The 21,082-nt window shown below is 48.7% G+C and overlaps 1 protein-coding gene and 1 long non-coding RNA gene across 5 annotated transcripts in view; one reads left to right on the plus strand and one right to left on the minus strand.

The window, feature by feature from the left end:
- Positions 1-21,082, minus strand: part of MSI2 (musashi RNA-binding protein 2) — a 436,274-nt gene that overhangs the window by 72,948 nt on the left and 342,244 nt on the right. For all 4 annotated transcript variants that reach the window (XM_011979225.1, XM_011979224.1, XM_011979226.1 and 1 more), the window contains one exon: positions 2,812-2,926. In XM_011979225.1, coding sequence (XP_011834615.1) covers positions 2,812-2,926 — 115 coding nt within the window. The remainder of the gene's footprint in view (positions 1-2,811; positions 2,927-21,082) is intronic.
- Positions 10,422-18,236, plus strand: LOC105539103. The gene is made up of 3 exons (XR_001006004.1): positions 10,422-10,573; positions 12,784-12,889; positions 17,092-18,236. It is a non-coding gene; the product is annotated as an uncharacterized LOC105539103 (long non-coding RNA).

Below are 21,082 nucleotides of genomic sequence, written 5' to 3' on the forward strand. Positions count from 1 at the left end.
TTTTTTAAAGAGATGGGGTCGCCGGGCGCAGTGGCTCAAGTCTGTAATCCCAGCACTTTGGGAGGCCGAGGTGGGCGGATCACAAGGTCAAGAGATCGAGAACATCCTGGCCAAAATGGTGAAACCCCGACTCTGGCTAAAAATACAAAAATTAACTGGGTGTGGTGGTGCGCACCTGTAATCCCAGCTACTCAGGAGGCTGAGGCAGGAGAATTGCTTGAACCTGGGAGGTGGAGGTTGCAGTGAGCTGAGATCGTGCCATGGCACTCCAGCCTGGAGACAGAGCGAGAGACTCCATCTCAAAAGAAAAAAGAGAGAGAGAGAGAGAGAGAGAGAGAGAGAGAGAGAGAGACAGGGTCTCACCATGTTGCTCAGGTTGGTCTCGAACTCCTGGGCTCAGACAATCCTCGGCTTCCCAAAGTGGTAGAATTATGGGCATGGGCCACCGTGCCTGGTCCCCAACTCTTTCTTATTTTATATTTTTTCAGAAACAGATCTTTCTATGCCCTGTGCTGTCTCGGCTGTGGTGCAGTAGGTTCTCACAGGCACGATCCCACTCTGATCAGCACAGAGTTTTGAGATGCTTCATTTCCAAGCTGGTTCTGTTCACTCCTCCTTAGACAACCTGATGTTCCTCCACTACCAGGAGGTCACCATCCTGATGCTAAATTTAGTGGGGACACCGAATCTGCACAGCCCAGAGTTCCTGGGCTCAAGCTTTCCTCCTGCATCAGCCTCCTGAGTAGCTGGGGCCACACGCGCACGCCACCATACCCCACTAACGCTTATTATTATTATTATTATTATTTTGAGATGGAATCTCACTCTGTCACCTAGGCTGGAGTGCAGTGGCGCCATCTTGGCTCACTGCAACCTCTGCCTCCTGGGTTCAAGCGATTCTCCTGCTTTAGCCTCCCGAGTAGCTGGGATTACGAGCACGTGCTGCAGTGCCCAGCTGATTTTTGTATTTTTAGTAGAGACGGGGTTTCACCATGTTGCCCGCGCTGGTCTTGAATTCCTGACCTCAGGTGATCCACCTGCCTCGGCCTCCCAAAGTGCTGGGATTACAGGCGTGAGCCACTGTGCCCAGCCTAATGTTTATTATTTTTTGTAGAGGGTGTCTCACTATGTTTCCCAGGCTGGCTCATAAACTCCTGGCCTCAAGCGATCCTCGTGCTTCAGCCTCCCGATTGCAGGCGAGCACCACTGTACTCAGCTCAACTCTCCTTCTTTCAGGTTTGATTTCACCATTTAAAAATACCAGCTTGGAGTTTCTTTTGATATAAAACATAAAGACCTAATAAGAATTATTTTTTTAAAGGAGGAGCTAAGTAATTATCTTGTAGTCAACCAGGAAATAATTATCACTGATTTTTAAAAACACACTCTTAAATATAGATATATTTAGTTTAGACTTTTTACCTTTTTCTATCAACTGGTGCATTCCCATGTACCATACTGTTTTAGTTACTGTAGCTTTGTGTTACGCTCTCACTGTTGGTCCTTTCTCATTCCTCTTTTTAAAAACATTTTCTCATCTATTCTCACTTGTTTCTTCTTCCAGAGGTAAGTTTTAGAAACATCTGGCCAATTTTAAAAAATTACAATAGGATTTATCTTTGAAACTCTGTTAAGCCTAAAAAATTCATTTGAGGAGAATTAACGTCATGGCCATTTTTAATATTCTCCTGGCATCTTTTTCTGTTTCATAAAGTTCTTCAAAACAGTTTTACCTGCCCCTGTTATTTCCTCAGACAAGTAGATACAATTCTTTGTCAGACCACAAAAAGTTTTATAAATTTAAAATTAAGCCAGAAGTGATTTAAACGGCAGCAAATCTGAAAATGTAGAAAGGGCTTATCAAACAATATAGAAGTGGGACTCTTAGCCAAACCAAATGAAAACCCATTAACACTAGACAGCTCATGTGCCTGAATGGAATTTTACCATTAACTACCATTTATCCCATTTAATTAGTATTTTCCTGACACACAATAACTTGCACTAAAATACCGTTCTCTCGCCTTTAAATTTCTAATTATTGTTGCGACCTACACCATTACGCATCTCCACTGCTTTCTCCATCTTTCATGCCATTTAAGCGGTAAGATTTTCAATTATCTACGCAGGATGGACAGAGATACCTTTAAGGAAAGGGGCATAATATGCAACTCAATTTCTCTAAAAGCCAGGAGAAATCATTTTTAGTCAGAACAAACACACTTTGTCTTTCATCATTTTTTTTTTTTTTTTTTGGCAAATAAAGAGTAAAACAGGCTATTTAAAACATCCATTTAAATGCAAATTTTGATATCCCAAGAGAAAAATGTTAATCATTTAAATAGACAGGATTATCGCCCACCCTTACCACTTCCCTCCTCTCCCAAGTTTTAGAAAATGTAGCCTCAGCCCACACAAGTTAAGTCAGCCAGGAGTCCTTACATCTTAAGAACTCCCACTCAGATGAGAGGGCTGAGGCAGACAGAGGGGGACTTTTCCTTCTTTTGAGGAAGGAGATGGAAAAGAGAGAAAATAGTCTAACATATCCTATAAGCCAGGCATGGGGCAAAATTATAAATACAAACACACACACACCCCCACACACACACGCACGCACGCACACATACCTACACACACACTCAATCATCACAACTGTCTTGGAATGGGGAATTATCATCCTCATCTATACACAAGGAAACTGAGGCTCAGAAAGGTGAAGCAGTTTGCCCCACTGGTAGGTGACCCAATTGGGAGCAGAGGCCTCCATAGCCCTCCCAGTCCACGGTGACCTGCGGTCCTGTCTAGACTCACCCAGCATCCCCATGCCCAGCATGAACGCGTCCATGGTGTAAGGCAGTCCCCGGGCCCGGCCTCTTGTCCCAGGTGGGAACATGACTTCTTTCGGCTGAGCTTTCTTACATTCTACCTGTTAAACAGAAAGGCGAACAAATGAGATGCAAATGAATTCCACGTAAATGTCAAATGCAGAACTGATCTGGTTACGAGCTAAGTTATTTTTAGCCTTGCTCCTTACCCACTGTAAAAACAGCCGTGCCGAGTAAATGGCCTGCAAAATAAATACTTAAGAAAACACGCCACTTGTGCAAATCCTACTTCGGAAAAACCTACAAGGATGAAATTGGGTTCTGGAGGGGCGGCGAGGACGTAAGCCGAAGATACACACACAGATTGAAGCTCAGGTTGACGCTCGTGCAGAAAGCATGACAGATAAGGAGGCAGACAACGGCTGTTGGATGTGTCTGTGAATAATAACAACAATAGCAATAATAATAACCCCTCAGGATTTTCAGCCTTTACACGTTTACAAATGTCCCTGACATTCCCTCAGGCCAGTGATTCTTCATGCCAGGCCATCTGATTCAAACTCTTATTAAATAGACAGACCACTTAGCCTTAGCCCCAGTTCGCAGATGAGAAAACAGAGCATCAGAAGTTTTGTGTTGGCCGGGTATGGGGGATCATGTCTGTAATCCCAGCACTTTGGGAGGTGGAGGCAGGTGAATCAGCTTGAGCCCAGGAGTTTGAGATCAGCCTGGGCAACATGGTGAAACCCCATCTGTACTAAAAAAAGTACAAAAAACTAGGCAGGTGTGGTAGCACACACCTGTAGTCCCAGCTACCTAGGAGGCTGAGGTAGGGGGATCACCTGGGTCTGGGAGGACAAGGATGCAGTGAGCCATGATCATGCCACTGCACTCCAGCCTGGGTGACACGGCAAGACCCTGTCTTAAAAATAAAAATTATTGTGTAACATGCTGAAAGCCCTCCCCAACAGGTTCAGGCCTACAAACCAGATCTTTAGAATTTCTAGGTCAGCAATGCCACATTTCCACAAAACCTACAGCACTACCACACTCCTGAGGGAAGTAATAAGATTAAATACTGATTCTGTTCATCTGGATTACTAGTTTCTCATTTGCAGCTACATTTTCAAGTGGTTGCTAATCTCCCCTTTCTGTTTCTCTTCCGACTCTAAAATTTCTTCATGCTAATCTGCTTGTATACCCAGAGGTCACTTATTTAATAACCTTAACTATGCCAAATACAAACCTCAGGGAGTAAGTAAAACTGTGGTCCTTGGAAGTTCCTTCACTGTTTTATCAGAGCACCTTAGGCCTGTGCTTATTAGCACTTATTTGCTTTTTGTTTACAGAGAAATTTAAGAAGCATTGTTAGCCAGTAATCAATCCCACTGCTGATGAAGATGGGATGTTGCAGGGTAAAGCACGGATGCTTTTAACAGCCAAAAGGAACAGCATGACAGCCTGATAGTGATGGAGAAAAGACAAGAATCAGGTATCTTATTTAAAGAGCAGTCTGGGCCATATGGTATAGGAGCAAAAGCTCTACATAGTTCAACAGCTGCTGAGGTATCACTGTAACACAGAAAATTACTATTGTTCACAGTGTGCCTGAGATATCAAGAAAAAGTTAAACTGTGTGCAATATACATTGTTTAAATAGACACCTCTAGGCCGGACAAAGTGGCTCACACTTGTAATCCCAGCACTTAGGGAGGCTAAGGCAGGCAGACTGCTTGAGCCCAAGAGTTTGAGACCAGCCTGGCCATCATGGCAAACCCTGTCTCTACTAAAAATACAAAAAAATTAGCCGGGCGTGGTGGCACGCTCCTGTAATCCCAGCTACTTGGGAGACTAAGGCAGAAGAATCGCTTGAACCCGTGAGGTGGAGGTTGTAGTGAGCTGAGATTGCACCACTGCACTCTAGCCTGGGCGACAGAGCGAGACTCTGTCTCAAAAAAATAAATAAATAAAATAAAAATAAAAAGGGACCTCTATGGGTTATCTGTTTTAGAGATAGTCTCATCTCAAATACTTCAATCAAAAAATATTTTAGTGCTCAACGTTAGGGGGATGCTATAATTACCTAAGATATAAGTCCCCTTTCTTCAAAGACACCTGATAACAGGTATTACTCTTGCTCTTTCAAGAATAACCACAAATGCCTTAAAAAATGGACAAAATGGTTCAACATTCATGACTAATATGCTTAATACAAAGAGTTCTATAGATTAAAAGAGATGAGCATCCCAAAAGAGCCATGGGTAAAAGACATGAGTAGACAATTCACAGACGGCTAATAAAGAACACATTGCCCAAGATAAAGCATATTTTTTGCCCACAGATTGACAGTGATGAAAGCATTGTTTGATGTAAGGGTTTCTGAGGGTATGGTGCGGTGGGGTGGAAATTGGCACGTATTTTTCTGGAGGGCAGCCTGACACTATATCAAAAGCCATAAATTTATACATACACCTAGTAATCTTACCTCTAGGAATTTGCCCTACAGGAATTAGATTATTATTATTTTTTTTAATAAAAGGAAATAACTGAAATACAGAAGAACAGGGAATTAGCTGAGTCTGGTTTATCCACACTGATTGAATGCTATGAAGCTATGAAAAAGTGTGTTGATAATAATTATGCACTGGTTCTGGGAAACCCCTCAGTCCCAGGCAAACCAGGATGACAGGTCACTCTAACTGCAGGAGGGAAAAAAGCAAATGTCACTGACTTTTTGAAAAATAAACAAGTGCATATATCATATAGGGAAAAATACTGAAAAGATATACTAAAATTGTCTTAGAGTTACTTTGTTTTTAAATTTTAATCGGGCATTTTGCTATTTATTTTCCAAGCTTTCTGCTAAGCAACAGGGAGCAGGTTTTTGTAAGATAATGCAACAGACTGTCACTGATAGGGCTATTAGAATGTTGTCATTGCAGGTAGGGGGCAAAAGGTGATTGAAAACAACAAACTCATCCAAATTGGCTCTCCTAAGCCCAGGGTTGAAAACTGACTTCGGGACGCCAGAGGAGCAGGCTGAGAAATCTCATTTGCATGAACCTGCCCCAAGCCTGGGGAGATGGGTGTGTCTTGCACAGGCAGACAGATAATTACCCAAAGCCAATACCAGCAAGGGGAATAATATCGCTAACCAGCTCAGTTCCTAATAGCCCTATCGGTGACAATCTACTGCATTGTCTTATGAAAACCTGCTGCCTGTTCCTAGGCAACCTGATCAACGGAAATCTCAGGTTTATACAATTTTCATTTAGGGAACATAAAGGTTAACTGACTGTAATGGGAGTGTTTTAAACAAACCCACCTACTCTTCCTCTCACTGAACAGGGCTGACAGCTCGGTTTAATTCTGCTCTGTCTTTGCTGCTGGTGGTTTGGGCAGCAATGACTGTTTGAGTGTCAACCACCCGCTGGGTCAACGGTGAGTGTTCCCCAAGGCCAGGGGCTATGGCACATGCACTCTCGGGGGGACCCCGCCTGTCCTGGGCATCTGAACGACAGGGGAAGGCAGCAGGTAACAGTTACCAGCAGGGAACCTGGCCTGCCTGCCCTGAAGGCCTCTTGAAAGACTTCTCAGGACCAGGAAGCCTGTCCAGTCCCCTCCACCCCCGAGACTCAGCCACTTAATTCAATGACGTGGATGCAGAGGAACTCAACACGCCAGGCAAGTGCTAGGCTTTGGGGACCCAAAGATAAATAAAGAAAGCCTCTGCCTCTCTGAGAGCTCTCACTGTGTTGAAAAAGAAGAGGCTCTGACTGCCTTGTTCTCCTAAGATGAATGCAAGTACTCACACATCAACCTGCCCCTCGCTGCTTCTGCACTTGTCAGCCTCCCGAGCCTCTTGAGTTAGCACACATCGGGTCACCTTCCCCTGCTGTCCTCCCCCAGGCCCTGCATAAGCCAGAGAGCTTGGCATGAACAACCCGGGTTACAGTCAGAATCCAAACAGGATAAAAAGCAGGCTATCTTTTCGGTTCTAGTCATGTACTTAGGCTATCTGACCACACACTCTGTTCCAGGTATCTACTGCTGAGCAACAAACTGCCCCCAAACTTAATGGCTTTGAACAACAATTTAACCATCCTTCCTCAGGGTTCTGTGGGGTGACCGGCTCAGCTGGGCTCTTGCTGGTGGTCTCATGGCACTGTGGTCAGGTGGTGACTGGGGCTGAAGCCAGAGGAGGCCTCCATGAGGCCGGAGGCCCAAGATGGCTCCTGGCTCCCATGGTAGGCAGCACGCTGGTTCGGCTGGGCCTGCTGACGAGACGTCCACCATGGCTCCTCCACGGCGCCTGGTCTTGCCACAATATGGCGGCTGAGTCCCAAGAGGAAGTGTCCCAAGCACAAGCATTCCAAGAGACTCAAGCAGAAGCTGCAAGGTTTCTTCTAACCTAGCCTTGGGACTCACAGTGCTTCCTCCAACACATTCTGCTGGTGACACTGGGCCAGCCTAGAGTCCGTGTGGGAGGGGGCTCTAGGGATAATCTTTGGAAACCAACAACCACATGAGGTCAGTGAAGGGCAGTGAGCTGACAAGGCAGCAGGAGGCACTCCCCACACTCTGGCTCTTGGCTGGCTGGGTCCTTGGAGCAGTGGGCACGTAGGGCTGCTCTCACCACAGGGCAGAGGGCAGGGCACGGGGGCTCCCTTCCCACTGCAGCCCCACAGAGGCCTGCCTGGCTCCCCATGGTCCTCTAAAACAAAACAAAGGTGGTGCTCACGGGGACCAGGCCTCTTGCTGCAGGTGTTTGGGCCTCACCTCCTAAGACTTCCCCTTGGGGAAGGGCCACCTCCCAGTCTCAGTCCTTGAGACTCCTGCACCAACAGCTTCTCACAGTGGCTGCTGCTGCTATTGTTTCAAATAGCAACTGACCAGAGCAGTCTATTCAAGGGGCAAGAAATACAGTGAGATGTTCCATCTGACTGAGCACTTGTAAGAAGCCTCAGAGGCCACTGATGACCGAAAGACCAGGTCTCTGTTTTCAAGGTGCACAGCTGGCAATGCCACAAAACACTCCCAATACCAGGGATGTGCCAACACCCCCCACCCCAACAAAATTGATGGGAGTGGTTTTGAAATTTTCTTTTCCCAACATGCTGCTTTGTTCGACAAACTGGCCTTGGAAGACAGGGTGTGGCTTTCTCATAGTCCCCATGGTAATGGGTTCAGAATAATGACCTAGTCCCTGGACGCCTAGGGCAGCAGCATGTTCCTTTAGAGAACAAAACAAAGGCCTGATGGGAGCGTGGCCACTGTGGTCACTAACACTCTTATCCTTGCTGCCCACTGGGTTGGGTGCCTCCTCCCATCAGCATCCACAGCACCTCAGCAAGGAGGTTTGCAGTTTCCAACTCCTTACTCAGGGATCATTTCAAATTTACAGAAAAGTTGCAAGGATGGTATCCTTTACCAGAAATCACCTACTGCTAACATTTTGTTACTTTTGCCTTATCATTTGCACACACTCCTGAGCCCTCTATATCTATATGTAGAATTTTGTTTGTTTTTTTTTTTTTTTTAGATGGAGTCTTGCTGTGTCACTCAGGTTGGAGTGCAGTGGCGCGACCTCGGCTCACTGCAACCTCCGCCTCCTGGGTTCAAGCGATTCTCCTGCCTCAGCCTCCCGAGTAGCTGGGACTACAGGTGCGTGCCATCACACCCTGCTAATTTTTGTATTTTTAGTATAGACGGGGTTTCACCATATTGGCCAGGCTGGTCTTGAACTCCTGACCTTGTGATCTGCCTGCCTCGGCCTCCCAAAGTGCTGGGATTACAGGCGTGAGCCACCGCACCCGGCCGGGATTTTTTTTTTTTTTTCCATTTGAGTGTAAGTTGGTTTGCATTTCCTAAACATGAGGGCATTTTCTCACATAATCATAGCACAGTTATCAGTCTCAGTATGTTTAACATTAATAAAATACTTTACCTTCCATATGCTTGTTTTGTCAGTGGACCCGATAATGTCCTTTATAGCTATATATCCATCCCACAGAGCAGGAAACTGAGGCTCAGACTCAGACATCTAACCTGTGGTCCAGACCCAGTACCTGTGTGCAGGGCTGGGACGTTAATCCCGATCTGCCTATAGCCCCAGCCCAAGCCAGGAGAGTGGGTGCTGTGGCCCTGTGTTACACCGTCTCCCTAGTGGGGAATGCTTAGCACTGGCTTTCAGAGGAGGTGCTGGAGCTTCTGCAAGAACGCCTTCCCTGCAGCTACTATGAGTGGCCACTCCTCCCCAATGGATCCGAAGTCCTTGCAAAGGTAAGCTCACTGCCCTGGCGTCTTTGGGGATGGTGGCTGGCAGTCTGAGAAGTACGCCAAGCTTTGGGAAGTAAGGGGCTTTTGTTTTTCCCTGGTCTCTGTACAAAAGAACCCAGTCAGCACGCAGCCTCAGGGCCCAGAGGGAAATCCAAGCCCTGGACCTGTGGCCTTGATGTACCATCCAGGACAAGGAAAGCCTGTTTGGCCTGAAGAGGCCAGTGTCTGCAGTTTCATTTCTCACTCCAAACAGGTCGTGTCTGAGACTGTTTAGTCCTCCGGGGGAGAGGCCTATTTCAATGGATAAAATTCCCCAGTGCTCAGGTATCAACCTTGACCGTCTGACTGTCTGGCTAACAGAAAGGGGAGGGGAACAGAAGGAAGAAAGGGCTCAGGAGGAGAGAATGTCCTGCAGTTTCTAGGGTGGGTACCTGTCCTCCCATGGCGTTTCCTAATAGATGTAAGAGATCTGACCTGGTCTTGCCCCCGATCTGCTTGACCTCTTCCCCAGCTAGGTTCTGGTGGGTTCAAGGCCAACATTGTTTCTCTGAAGCCCCAAGCTGACCCTCTCCTCTGGCCATTAGGCCCTGAGCCCTGCTCAGGGAGATGGTGAAGAGGTGGGGAGATGCTACTCAAGTGTTAAGTGTCTTGCCTAGAGCCTGACAGCTACACACATCTTGCTACTGAGGCAGGAGGGGGTGAGCCTGGCCTCCAGACACTACACGTCACACACACCTCCCCACGCAGCCCTCCTTTGCCATCCAGTGGCCACAGCCTTTCTTCTTCCTGGTCGCTGCTCTCTTGCCCCCTCTGCCAATCACAAGCCTTTTCTGGAGACCCCACAAAAAGCAGGACATTTTGTAAGGCTCTTGCAGGTTTATAATCAAGATTCGGGGAGACCCAACCTCAAGGAACTTGCAAAGCAAGGAAGATAAACACAAAACAAGCCCTTGATCGGGGTTCAACTCTCCTACTGTGTACCTGCACGGCACCTCGCCCTGAGTCAGCCTCATAGCAGAACGAACAGGGCCCACGGCCAAAAGACGATGAGGGGTCCTTTGTCCAACAATGACTAGGATTTTGCAAGACGGCAACAAAGAGCAGAGCATTAGACCAGTGTGGGCGCCTTCTGAGGGCAGGGCCAAGCCGTGGCTCAGGTCTCATACCCAGGAAGCTGGTGCTGCTGAGAGAGCTCTTGAATGAGTTGGAGAAAGAGGCTATGATGTAACAAGGAGAGGGGGTGGAACCCACCTAGGGGAGGTGGAGTGGCCCAGGGAGGGAAACGCAGGAACCTTGGCTCCCCCTCCATGTGCAGCTCCCACTTGAGATGGGCGTGTCACCATCACTCCCTGTATGACCTTCAGAGAGCCAGGTCACCTCTACTGAGTTTTAACATCTGGTCCAGGGTTTCAGTTCCATCCAGTTGCTTTCTTGCCCAGGGCCAGAGGCAAGATGGATTCCTGACTAGTGTGAGTATGTGGCCGGGTGAGGGCAAGGCCTTAAGAAGCCATTAAGGGGCTGGGGGGTTGGTGAGGCAGCAATTGCATCCCTGGAAATCCTGACAGCTGTGCTGGGAAGCCCTGGTCCTTCAATCTGGCAGGGGAAGGGCCCCTAACCACTCTGCAGTCCTTTTCCCTCACTGGTACGAGCCCTTCTGCCCTCTGCACACTCAGGTGGTCATATAGTTTGGATATTTGTCTCCACCCAAATCTCATGTTGAAATGTACTCCCCAGTGTTGGAAGTGGGGCCTGGTGGGAAGTGTCTGGATCATGAGGGTGGATCCCTTGTGAATGGCCTGGGCCACCTGCTTGGTGATGAGTGAGCTCTTACTCGGAGTTGCTTAAAAATGTGTGGCACTGGCCAGGCGCGGTGGCTCAAGCCTGTAATCCCAGCACTTTGGGAGGCCGAGACGGGCGGATCACGAGGTCAGGAGATCGAGACCATCTTGGCTAACACGGTGAAACCCCGTCTCTACTAAAAAAAAAACCAGCCGGGCGAGGTGGCGGGCACCTGTAGTCCCAGCTACTTGGGAGGCTGAGGCAGGAGAATGCCGTGAACCCGGGAGGCGGAGCTTGCAGTGAGCAGAGATCCGGCCGCTGCACTCCAGCCTGGGCGACAGAGCAAGACTCCGTCTCAAAAAAAAAAAAAAAAGTGTGGCACCTCCCTACACTCTCTCTCTTGCTTGTACCTGCTTTCGCCATGCGATGTGCCTGCTCCTACTTTGCCTCCCCCCATAAGTCAAAGCTCCCTGAGGCCCCCGCAGAAGCCCAGCGATGCTGGCACCATGCCTGTACAACCTGCCGAACTGTAAGCCAACTAAGCTTCTTTCTCAAATAAATTCCCCAGTCTCAGGTATTTCTTTATAGCAACGCAAGAACGGCCTAACACAGAGAGGCTTCCCGGCTGGTCACTGTGGATACTGGAAAGTGAGCGGAAGAGACCCTCCCTTCTCCCTTCCCCAGACATCATCATCAGGCACTGTCCTTGTGGACAGGGACCAGTGTGTGGTCAAGCACCAGGAGACCTACTTGTACATGGTAACTTTTCTTGTTCTACTGCAAAAAGGTCCTCAGGGATGTGGGACCCGCCCATGCAGTCTACAGAGGAAAGGGTTACTATGCAAACGGAAATGGAGCTGCCAGCTTCGGCACACGAAGGCAGGCAGCAGGAACGTCTACTTTCCAGGACACATGCATGTTATAAATGGCCCAGACCTGTTTGCAAAAGGCATTGAGAGACCTATTAGATTTATAATCTTGACTCAGTAGGGTTACTCTGGGGAGGAAGGCATGCACTGTTTATTGAGTGCTATCCATAACTAGGCACAGCCACAACATCCTCGTGTGTGTGTGTAATTTTCATATATTACATAACATATATACATAATGGATATAAAGTACAGTGCCTGGCACACAGAAGTCCTCAAAGAAAGTCCACGGTTGTCAATTCCCTCACTGCATGGAGCCTCGTTTCCTCTGTGCGATGGCCTTATCTGCCTCATAGTCACAGCAGAAAAGGACACAGAGGTTCCGAGGAATGACTCGCCCAAGGTCACAAAGCATAGCCAGAATTCAATCGTAGACCCCCAGCTTCAAAACCTCTGCTCCGTCCTCTAGGTCTCTGGCTGCCAGCCCCACCCCACCCCACCGCACACAGCCTTTCCCCACACCCTCCACCCAACCCTCAAGGCCTATCTGGGTCTAGTTCACAAAGCCTTTCCCGATGCTAGCTTCCACAACTGATCTCCTCACCACTTCCAGAACTAATTTCATCCACCGTTTCCTCTGCTCAGTGTTTTAATTACAATCAGTGATGGCAAAGTGAAATAGGTCATAAACCAAAACTAAACATTAAGCATCTACTATTTACCGAGCAGGGGCTGGGTGTGGACACAGAAATGAACGTGGCTGAGATGTGGCTCTTCCCTCAGAGGTCCTCAGAATCTAGGCAATGGGTAGAGAGGAGCTGGTCCCCAGTATCACCTGAGATGCACTCCAATAACTGCAGCCCCTGCCCTGCCCAGATCTGAGAGAGGGTGCCTAGTCTGTTATACAGCAGTCTAGCCTAGGGCGAGGGCTAGGGCTCCTAGCTTTAAATCTCTGTTCCACTTGCTGGCTCTCTGAGCTGAGACCAGCTGACTAACTTCTTTGCACCTCCATGTTCTCATCTCTAAAACAGTGACAGCTGTGCCTACCCCATAGGGCTCTCAGAGCTAATCCTATAAAGTGCTTGCACTGGATAAAGTTGGTTGAGTCACACCTTGCCCTCTCCACATGGAGCCTAGGTGAGTGCCTTTGAAGGTGATGAAGTCAGTTCACATCTGTGTTCACTGAAATCCCATACTGTGGAGTGAAGAGGAAGAAAGAGAGCAGCAGCCTCCCCAGCACAGCAGATTCTTAGCACACAGTCATTGCCCTTCTCCCTAACCCTCCCCGCACCTGTCAGCCAGGTAGGTCCCATCTCCCTGCTTTCATCAGCAGGATGTGTAGAGAGAGCTTCCCAGGCTGCACTATTTGGGGAAAAAGCTGATGGTGGCAGCAGCAGCTGTCCTCCTTTTCATTTCTGGGAACCTGCAAGGGCATTTCAAAGTGGAAAGAAACCTCAGCCTCCAGCAGGTGCTCAGGTTCCGCCACAAGGCTGGAGGAGTGCTTACCCCAGTGCACGGTGGGCTGGGCCAGAGGCCCTGCACGGGGCCTAACTTCATTTATTTAAGAAAGGGAGAAAATAAAAGGTATGGCTTGAGCCTTCTTTTCTCGGCAGAGCAGCTGAAAGAAGAGGGCAAAGGAAGAACCAGGGACAGAACTCCCAGGCCCTGGGGAAACTAGAGTGAAACTAGAAGAGAAATTGGCAAGAGTCCAGGCAAGAGACACGCTACTCTGGGCTTGGTCTCTGCAGCTGCATACGGGCGCAGACTGTTCACGCCCTGCCTTCTGCGCGGGGAAGAGGCAGAAGAGAAGGGGGAGCAGCCCCTCCTAGTGGTCTCCATGCTCCCCTCTCATGACCCTGCGCCCTGGGGGTGAAGTAGGGGGACGCTGGTGGCAGCACGTTCAGAAAAGCCCAGAGGCACTGGGTGCTGAGACATTGAGGAGACAGACCACTGCCCTTTCTGGCCCTGCCCACACTGACATCACTAGAGGACAGATGGAGGGCAAGCGAACCACTCAGGCAACTGGGAGGCCACTCCCTGCAGGCCAAATTACTTCTGCCTAAAGAGCAACAAACATTTACCACCGAACCACCCGGCCTCCCCCAACACACTAATCACTCTGCTCTCGTTAACACAGCCTGTACACAAACAGCATGTGCACGCGCTCATCTGTGTGATGCGTGGGGGGCAGGATCTCTCCCTCTCCCACGTAAACACCAGATTCATTTATTAAATGCCTCTCTGGCATTTCCTTTTTTGCCTTCATCCTGCTTGTTTAATATTGCATTTGACATTCTCATTTTATAAATGGCAACAGAAGCAGAATGGATGGCTAAAATTAGCTTACGAGTGAGAATGATGCTACAAATAGGATCGTGAATACAGAAACCTAGTTAATTCCACCCACATTACCCGCCCCCCTCCCCACACACAAATACACCCACCACTTTGGAGCTGTCTTCAGGGCTGAGGAGGAGCAGCTGGAGGGAGTGGGGGTGAGCCCAATCACTGGGCACCCTGCCAGGTGGCAGGGCCCAGAAGCCGACCCTAGCCTGGGGCTGGCCTCCATGGATGGGCTGGTCACAGCACCGCAGCCCTGAGTCCAAGAGGACACTTAAGGACTCTCCTCCCTTCTTATCCTTCTGCCCTTTCTTCCCTAGAATCCCCGGTTCCGAGTCAATCCTCCAGGTATGCCCTGGGCTGAAGGGTAGCAGGCCTGAGATCTCACTAGGCTTTGCTCTTAGAAGTGGGTTTTTTTGGAACCTTCCTAAAGAATGAGTCAGGTGAAGAGTAGGACTCAGCTTTTCCGGAGCCTAGACAATCACATCTCTGGGCTCCTCCTGCTTTGGGAGGTGCACCACCTCCTCTCCTAGGACCGTCCCCAGAGGCACTGAGAGTGCCTACCTCATACTCTCCATCCCTGCCCCGTAGACTTGGGACCCAGTCCTGCCCAGGTCCTACACACTTGCATTTTACTGACTTATAATCTGCTGAGGACCTCCTTACCTGCTAACTCCATATTTCCTTGGTAAAATAATTCTAAGAATGATGACGACGATGACAGTGGTGATATCACTCTGATAGAGCGTGCTATGGCCTGGCTCTGTTCCAAACCCTTATAAGTCTTAAGTGACAGCGCTCTCTGAGGTAGGCACTACCACAACCTGTTTTACAGAAAGGGGAACCACAGAGCCAAAACACGTAAGTAACTTGTCCAAGGCCACAAAGCTGGGAAGTGGAAGGGGGTTCAGCACTGAGGACTTGAGGCACCCTCTACCAGGAAGGCCTCCCTGGTTGACAGCACCCTGTTCTGACCATTGTGTCACTCCCCACCCAGGGGCTCCCCCAAAGAATGAAGGCACTGACACTTTCCACAGGCTGCTATACCCAAACTCTGTGCCTGTTTGGGGCACCCCCTTTCTACTCCAACCCTAAAAATGTGTGCTTAATAGTGAAACTGGCTGACCATTTGGCTAAATGCCTTTCACGGGACCCCTGTAGACAAGAAGCACCCTGAGTGGACCTGCTCTGAGCTAGATTAGTTTAGTCCAGGAGTCAACAAACTGTGGCCAGCAGGCCAAACCCAGCTGCCATGCGTTTTTGTAAATAAGCTTTATGTAAACACAGCCATGCCCCTTCATTTACATATTGCCTATGTGTGTGCTACAATGGCAGGGCTGAATAGATGTGACAGAGACTCTCTGGCCCTTTATAGAAAATTTGCTGGCCCCTGGCTTAGGCCCAATGGGGGAAACTTGAAGTTATCAAGGGCTGATGCCTTCAAGGCTACCCAATTACATACCCTACAACAGAACAGGCTGAGACCTCCAGGTATCAAATTAGGGCTTTACATAAGCTGCAAAAGGCAGCCATCCTCAACCTTCTGATTTCCCCGAGGAGCAAACTGGTGCAGACAGGTAGGGCACTCGCCTGTGGTCACAGAAACACTAGCCGTGGACCTGGGATTCAGGCTCAGGTTCCAAAGCTCTCTTGGTGCCTCTAAGTGACCCAGCAGGTCCCGACTTGGGGACAAGGGCAAGTGCACCTCACTCAGGAGAATCGAGCCCTTTACCCTAACAGATGCATGCCTCATGTGTCTTCTGCAAGCAATGTTCCAAGGCCTGCACCCAAAGGGAAAGGGCATGGTGAGGGGCGGGAGCAGTCCCTGGCACTGAGAGCTTCCTCCGGGAGATCTTCGGAAATCTGGTCTCTGTTTGACCACAGAGGGAGTATGGAGTGGTGCCAAGAGCACCAGACTGGCCTGGGGGCCCAGGTGCCAGGCCCAGCTTGGCCCTATTTGGCCTGGCTCCATGCTCCCTTCATTCCTAAGTCCCTTCCTTCTGATGATGGCTGGTCTATTTATTACCCACAACTCCCACATTATCTGTCATTAGCAGTGGCCCTTGCCTGGTGCTTCTCAGACTTTAATGTGCACACCAATCACTGGGGATTTGTCAGCATGCAGATTCTGACTCTGTAGGTCTAGGGTGGGACCTGGGACTCTGCATTCCTAACCAGCTCCTAGGGACTGCCGAGGCTGCTGGTACATGGACCACACTTTGACTACCAGCATCCAGACCTCTCATTCCAAGACAAGGGACAACCAAAGTAGCTGTATCCATGAATTACTTAGCAAATTTCTATAAATCCTATCACCTTAAAGGAGTGAGAAAAAGGACTATTTAAAGCAGGGGTGTAGCCAGGTGCAGTGGCTGACACCTGTAATCCCAGCACTTTGGGAGGCAGAGGCAAGGGGATCACTTGAGGCCAGGAGTTCTAGACCACCTGGCCAACATGGCGAAACCCTATCTCTACTAAAAACACACAAAAAATTAGCTGGGCGTGGTGGCGCATGCCTATAATCCCAGCTACTCAGGAGGCTGAGGCATGAGAATCACTCAAACCTGGGAGGCAGAGGTTGCAGTGAGCCAAGATCGTGTCACTGCACTCTAGCCTGGGTGACAGAACGAGACCCTGTCTCAAAAAAACAAAAACAAAAACAAAAACAAAAAAAAACAGCAGGGGTGTCCAATCTTTTGGCTTCCTTGGGCCACATTGTGGAAGAATTGTCTTCAGTCACACATGAAATACACTAACACTAAAGATCGCTGATGAGCTTTAAAAAAAAAAAAAATCTGCAAAAAAATCATCATGTTCTAAGAAAGTTTATGAATTTGCATTGGGCTACATTCAAAGCCATCCTGGGCCACATATGGCCCGTGGGTCATGGGTTGGACAAAGTTGATTGAAAGTAATCCTGTAGTAGTATTTGTATGAAGCAAATAAAAACTCTTCTTGATATTCACCCACCATATAAATCCATATTTTTCAAATATGAGGTTTGCCTAAATGGGCAGCAAGGTATAATGAGAAGAACAGAGGGTTCGGAGCCAGAATGATACAGGTTCAAATCCCAGCTCTGCCCCTTAGAACTGTCCCACCACAGGAGATCCACTGCTACTGAGCTCTAGCGAACCCCTCTGTAAAATGAGATGAGGACCCCAGCTCAGGATGTTGTGAAGACAAAAGGAGACAGTGCGTACGTAAAGCACGGTCCCAGCGCCTATAAGCACCGATTCCTTCCTGTTGAATCAGGTATGAGGAAATGCTCTACTCAAGATGCCCTCGTCCCAAGCATCTTTCAGGCTGTACCCACGCTCTCACCCAGCGAGGGTGGTGATGGCTCCCCAACATCATTTCAAGTTCTAGGCTGTACTAGGCCTCTGCGGATGCCTGGAGGTGGCTCTTGTCAATTCTCACCTCCCTTCCTGCTGCTGCCCGGCTCGTCAGGAGGCCGCTTGAAGGCTGGGCTCTGGCGACTCATCAAGCAAGTGTCGCTGCTGCTCAGGGGCTGTTTCAATCAGGGGGACGCTACGGGAGGCATCATTAGCTGCACCCGCACTGGGGCACACAGAGTAGCCAGGGAGGAGCCCCTCTCTAGCGGGTCACGAGGCGGCTCTGTGCATGCATTTGTGTGTGTTTATTGATAAAGAGCCACATTTGCATTTCACTCTGGCTTGGAGAGCTTGTGGGTTTGGCCCTGAGCTTGGATGGCAGTCAACTCCTGGCCCATGCTTGTCACTTATCTGTGCTTGTGGCAGTGGAGGAAGAGGCATAGAGATCTGGAACCTGTAAAACCCAAGCGTGGTTCTTCTCCCTAGCTGGGAATCTGGCTTGTCTCCTCCGCTCTTCTACTAGGATAACGTGGAACCGCATAGGCCACAACAGAGCTGACTGGGAAAGGGCGGTCAGTGGCGGAGGGCCTGCAGCCCAGCCAGAGAGCCTTGAAAGTCCCTTTTGGCCTGAAGATGGCACACAGCCTGATAGGTACAAACATGAGCTCTGGAGTATAGCTTTCTGGGCTTGAATTCTGGGGCTGCCATTTGCTGACCATGTGACCTTGGGCAAACTGCTTAACTTCTCTCTGCCTCGCCTTGCCAATCTGTAAATGCGTATAATGATTGAAGAGTAAGTGAAAATCAAATGAAATAAGATGCATGATGCATAAAGTGTTTAGCAGAGTATGTAGTTTGTACCACGCAATGTCAGCTACTTGTGGGATCTTTATGTGCGAAAGGGTGTCATGTGGGGTCTTTCTGGGCATCCTCCTACCGCCGCCTCTGGAGATGACCTCCTTAAGGCAGGGCCTACATGGGGAATGAAGGGAAGGGTTCCTGTGATCCCCACTTTCCAAAGACTGTTATCCTGGTCCCCTGCAGAGTAGAATGACTCATTCCCGCTCCTGGCCCTTCTGCATGGTAGAGAAGGACCTCCATTTAAAAAAATGCCCAGGAAGCGACTCCCCAACCCAATTAGATGGGAGATGGCTTTAGGAACTATAAAGTGCCTCACAGACATGTGGTCCTTCAGTGAATCCTTCATTTAGTCCACAATTATTTATACAGGGTCTCCTAAGTGCCAGGCACAGAGACTGAATCAGAAGACCTGGACTCCAGTCCTATGTCTGTGACTAATCTGCACTAAGACCTTTCCTATCTGCGAATATCAAAAACTCATGGCTCCAGTATGTACCGGGGGGGCAGCTATCTGCCACTTTCTGTCAAATGCCCAGAAAGATCGCGAGGGTTTGAAGAGATGGGTCTGTGGTTTCACAGCACAGTCCTGTTTATGAAACACTCCTATACACGTTCTAACAATCATCTGTGTTCCTGCTTGGCAGTCTTCGAGTTTTCAGTTTTTCCGGATATCTCATTTGAATTCTGTCCATAGACCAGTTTAAACTCATTTCCCTTTCTTTGGGCCTCAGAAGTAGAAACCAGTATCACAAAAACCAAAACAATTCAGGATTCAGGCTTCTCTTCCAACACCCTTTAAATTCCATCCTTCTTCAGAGGAGGGGAACTGGCTGGAGAAATACCTCTCAATGACAGCACGTGGATGATGGCAAGGATGATGGCAAGAGCTAACACGGATCAAGCTTGCACCCTGTGCAGACACTGTGCTAAGCCCTTTGCTCATGGTATGTCACCCAGTCTCTAACAACCCAGTGAGGCAATATCATTACCAGCCCTGTCTTACTGGAGCTCAGCAAGGCCCAGAGTTCTCCTCCAAAGTCCTCTCCCAGGGCCTCTAAACTCCCCACCTTGGAGCTCACAACTGTTGGGCTGTGCTGGGAACATGGACCAACACCTCCAAAGCCTGTGATCCTAATCACTCTGCCCCCACTTCTTCCTCTTGTCTACTTCCATCTTTACTCATTCTCCTGAAGAACAAGTACTAGCCCCAGATTCAAAGGCAAACACAAACCCTTGCACTAAAAACCCGCTTACGTGCACCTGACATAGTCAACCTCCACCTGGGTGGGAGAGAAGGCGATAAACATGAAATGGGAAAATGGCTGCAAACTTCTTTGGCTTCAAGCCAGCCCCCATGGGTTCTTTTTCTGGGGCAGAAGCTCTACTTCCTGATTGCTGCCCGGGTCATCTGGGGATTCACCCTCCCACCCCCAAGCTCCAACAACTGTCTATACAGTTCCTTTGGCACCAGTAAGCTCAAGACCTATGCTCCTTCACTCTCTGGGTAGCCTGGGACCTATCCCCTGAGGCTCAGTTTCCCAAGATAAAACCTTTCCCCATCTGTGTCTCAGGTTCATTTCAAAGCCTGTCAACAGTGAAGGGCTACACATACGCATTCAAGGTGACACACGGAGCAACGTCTTTCTGGTCTACATCTGGCCTCTCCTGATGAACCCTTAAGCCTTGGCAGGACAGGAATGGCATCTGTTGCCTCTTCTATTCCCCACTGCCCACTGCCCAGCAGCCTTAGTGGAGCCTGTCAATGGCGCGCTCTGGCTAGGATAAACAAGGTATCCGGGACTGGATGCAAGTTTCATTTAAGTCCTCTGTCTCTCTCATTTTAAAAACAGCTAATACTGGTCAGGCGCAGTGGCTTATGCCTGTAATCCCAGCACTTTGGGAGGCCGAGGCAGGTGGATCACTTGATGTCAGGAGTTTGAGGTCAGCCTGGCCAACACAGTGAAACCCCATCTACCAGAAATACAAAAATTAGCTGGGTATGGTGGTGCACACCTGTAATCCCAGCTACTTGGGAGGCTGAGGCAGGAGAATTGCTTGAGCCCGGGAGGCAGAGGTTGCAGTGAGCTGAGATCACACCACTGCACTCCAGCCAGGACAACAGAGCAAGACTCTGTCTCAATTAAAAAAATAAAAATAAAAATAAAAATACCAAGTGGTAGCCTACCAAGATAAAAGTACCAACTGTAAACTTGCGCTGACAGTTGGGGAGCAGAGAAAGCCTATGAGGGGACCTGTGTTATTCCTACACACTTATCTCCCTCCTACCATTTTAATGTCTGAGCTGATGCCTCCAACATACAGTATGCAAAAAAAGAGTATTTTCATTTCAGATGCATATGATGGCAAGGAACAATATGAACAATATTATTTTAGTGCCCTGGGAAAAAATTAGCAAGTCAAATATTGAATCAGGCCTGTAGCACCACATGCTAAGCAGATTGCTTTGATCTTATCCACACTAAAAGCTCTATTATTGAATTTAAAGTTGGTGAACACATATCAGACCAATATACAATGCATGTCTGAATGCATGTTTCAGAAGCAAGAAATGTTTTGACAAAAGGAAGAAAATATTAAAGTTACAGCGGCAATTGAAACACAAATTTGCCCTCCCTCTTCCCTTGAGGCTGGAGGCTCTCATAGCCAACCAAAATGTTTTTGCTCCGAAGGACCTGCTGATGGTTCCAGAAACACCTGCTGAGCTTCTGTTTTTCTGGAGCCAACAAAGAAGGGAATTTTCACCCCCCACTCAATCTGAAGAAAGGAGTTTGAG

This window comes from Mandrillus leucophaeus, unplaced genomic scaffold (assembly GCF_000951045.1).
Source record: "Mandrillus leucophaeus isolate KB7577 unplaced genomic scaffold, Mleu.le_1.0 Scaffold20, whole genome shotgun sequence".
NCBI classification, from domain to species: Eukaryota; Metazoa; Chordata; class Mammalia; order Primates; family Cercopithecidae; genus Mandrillus; species Mandrillus leucophaeus.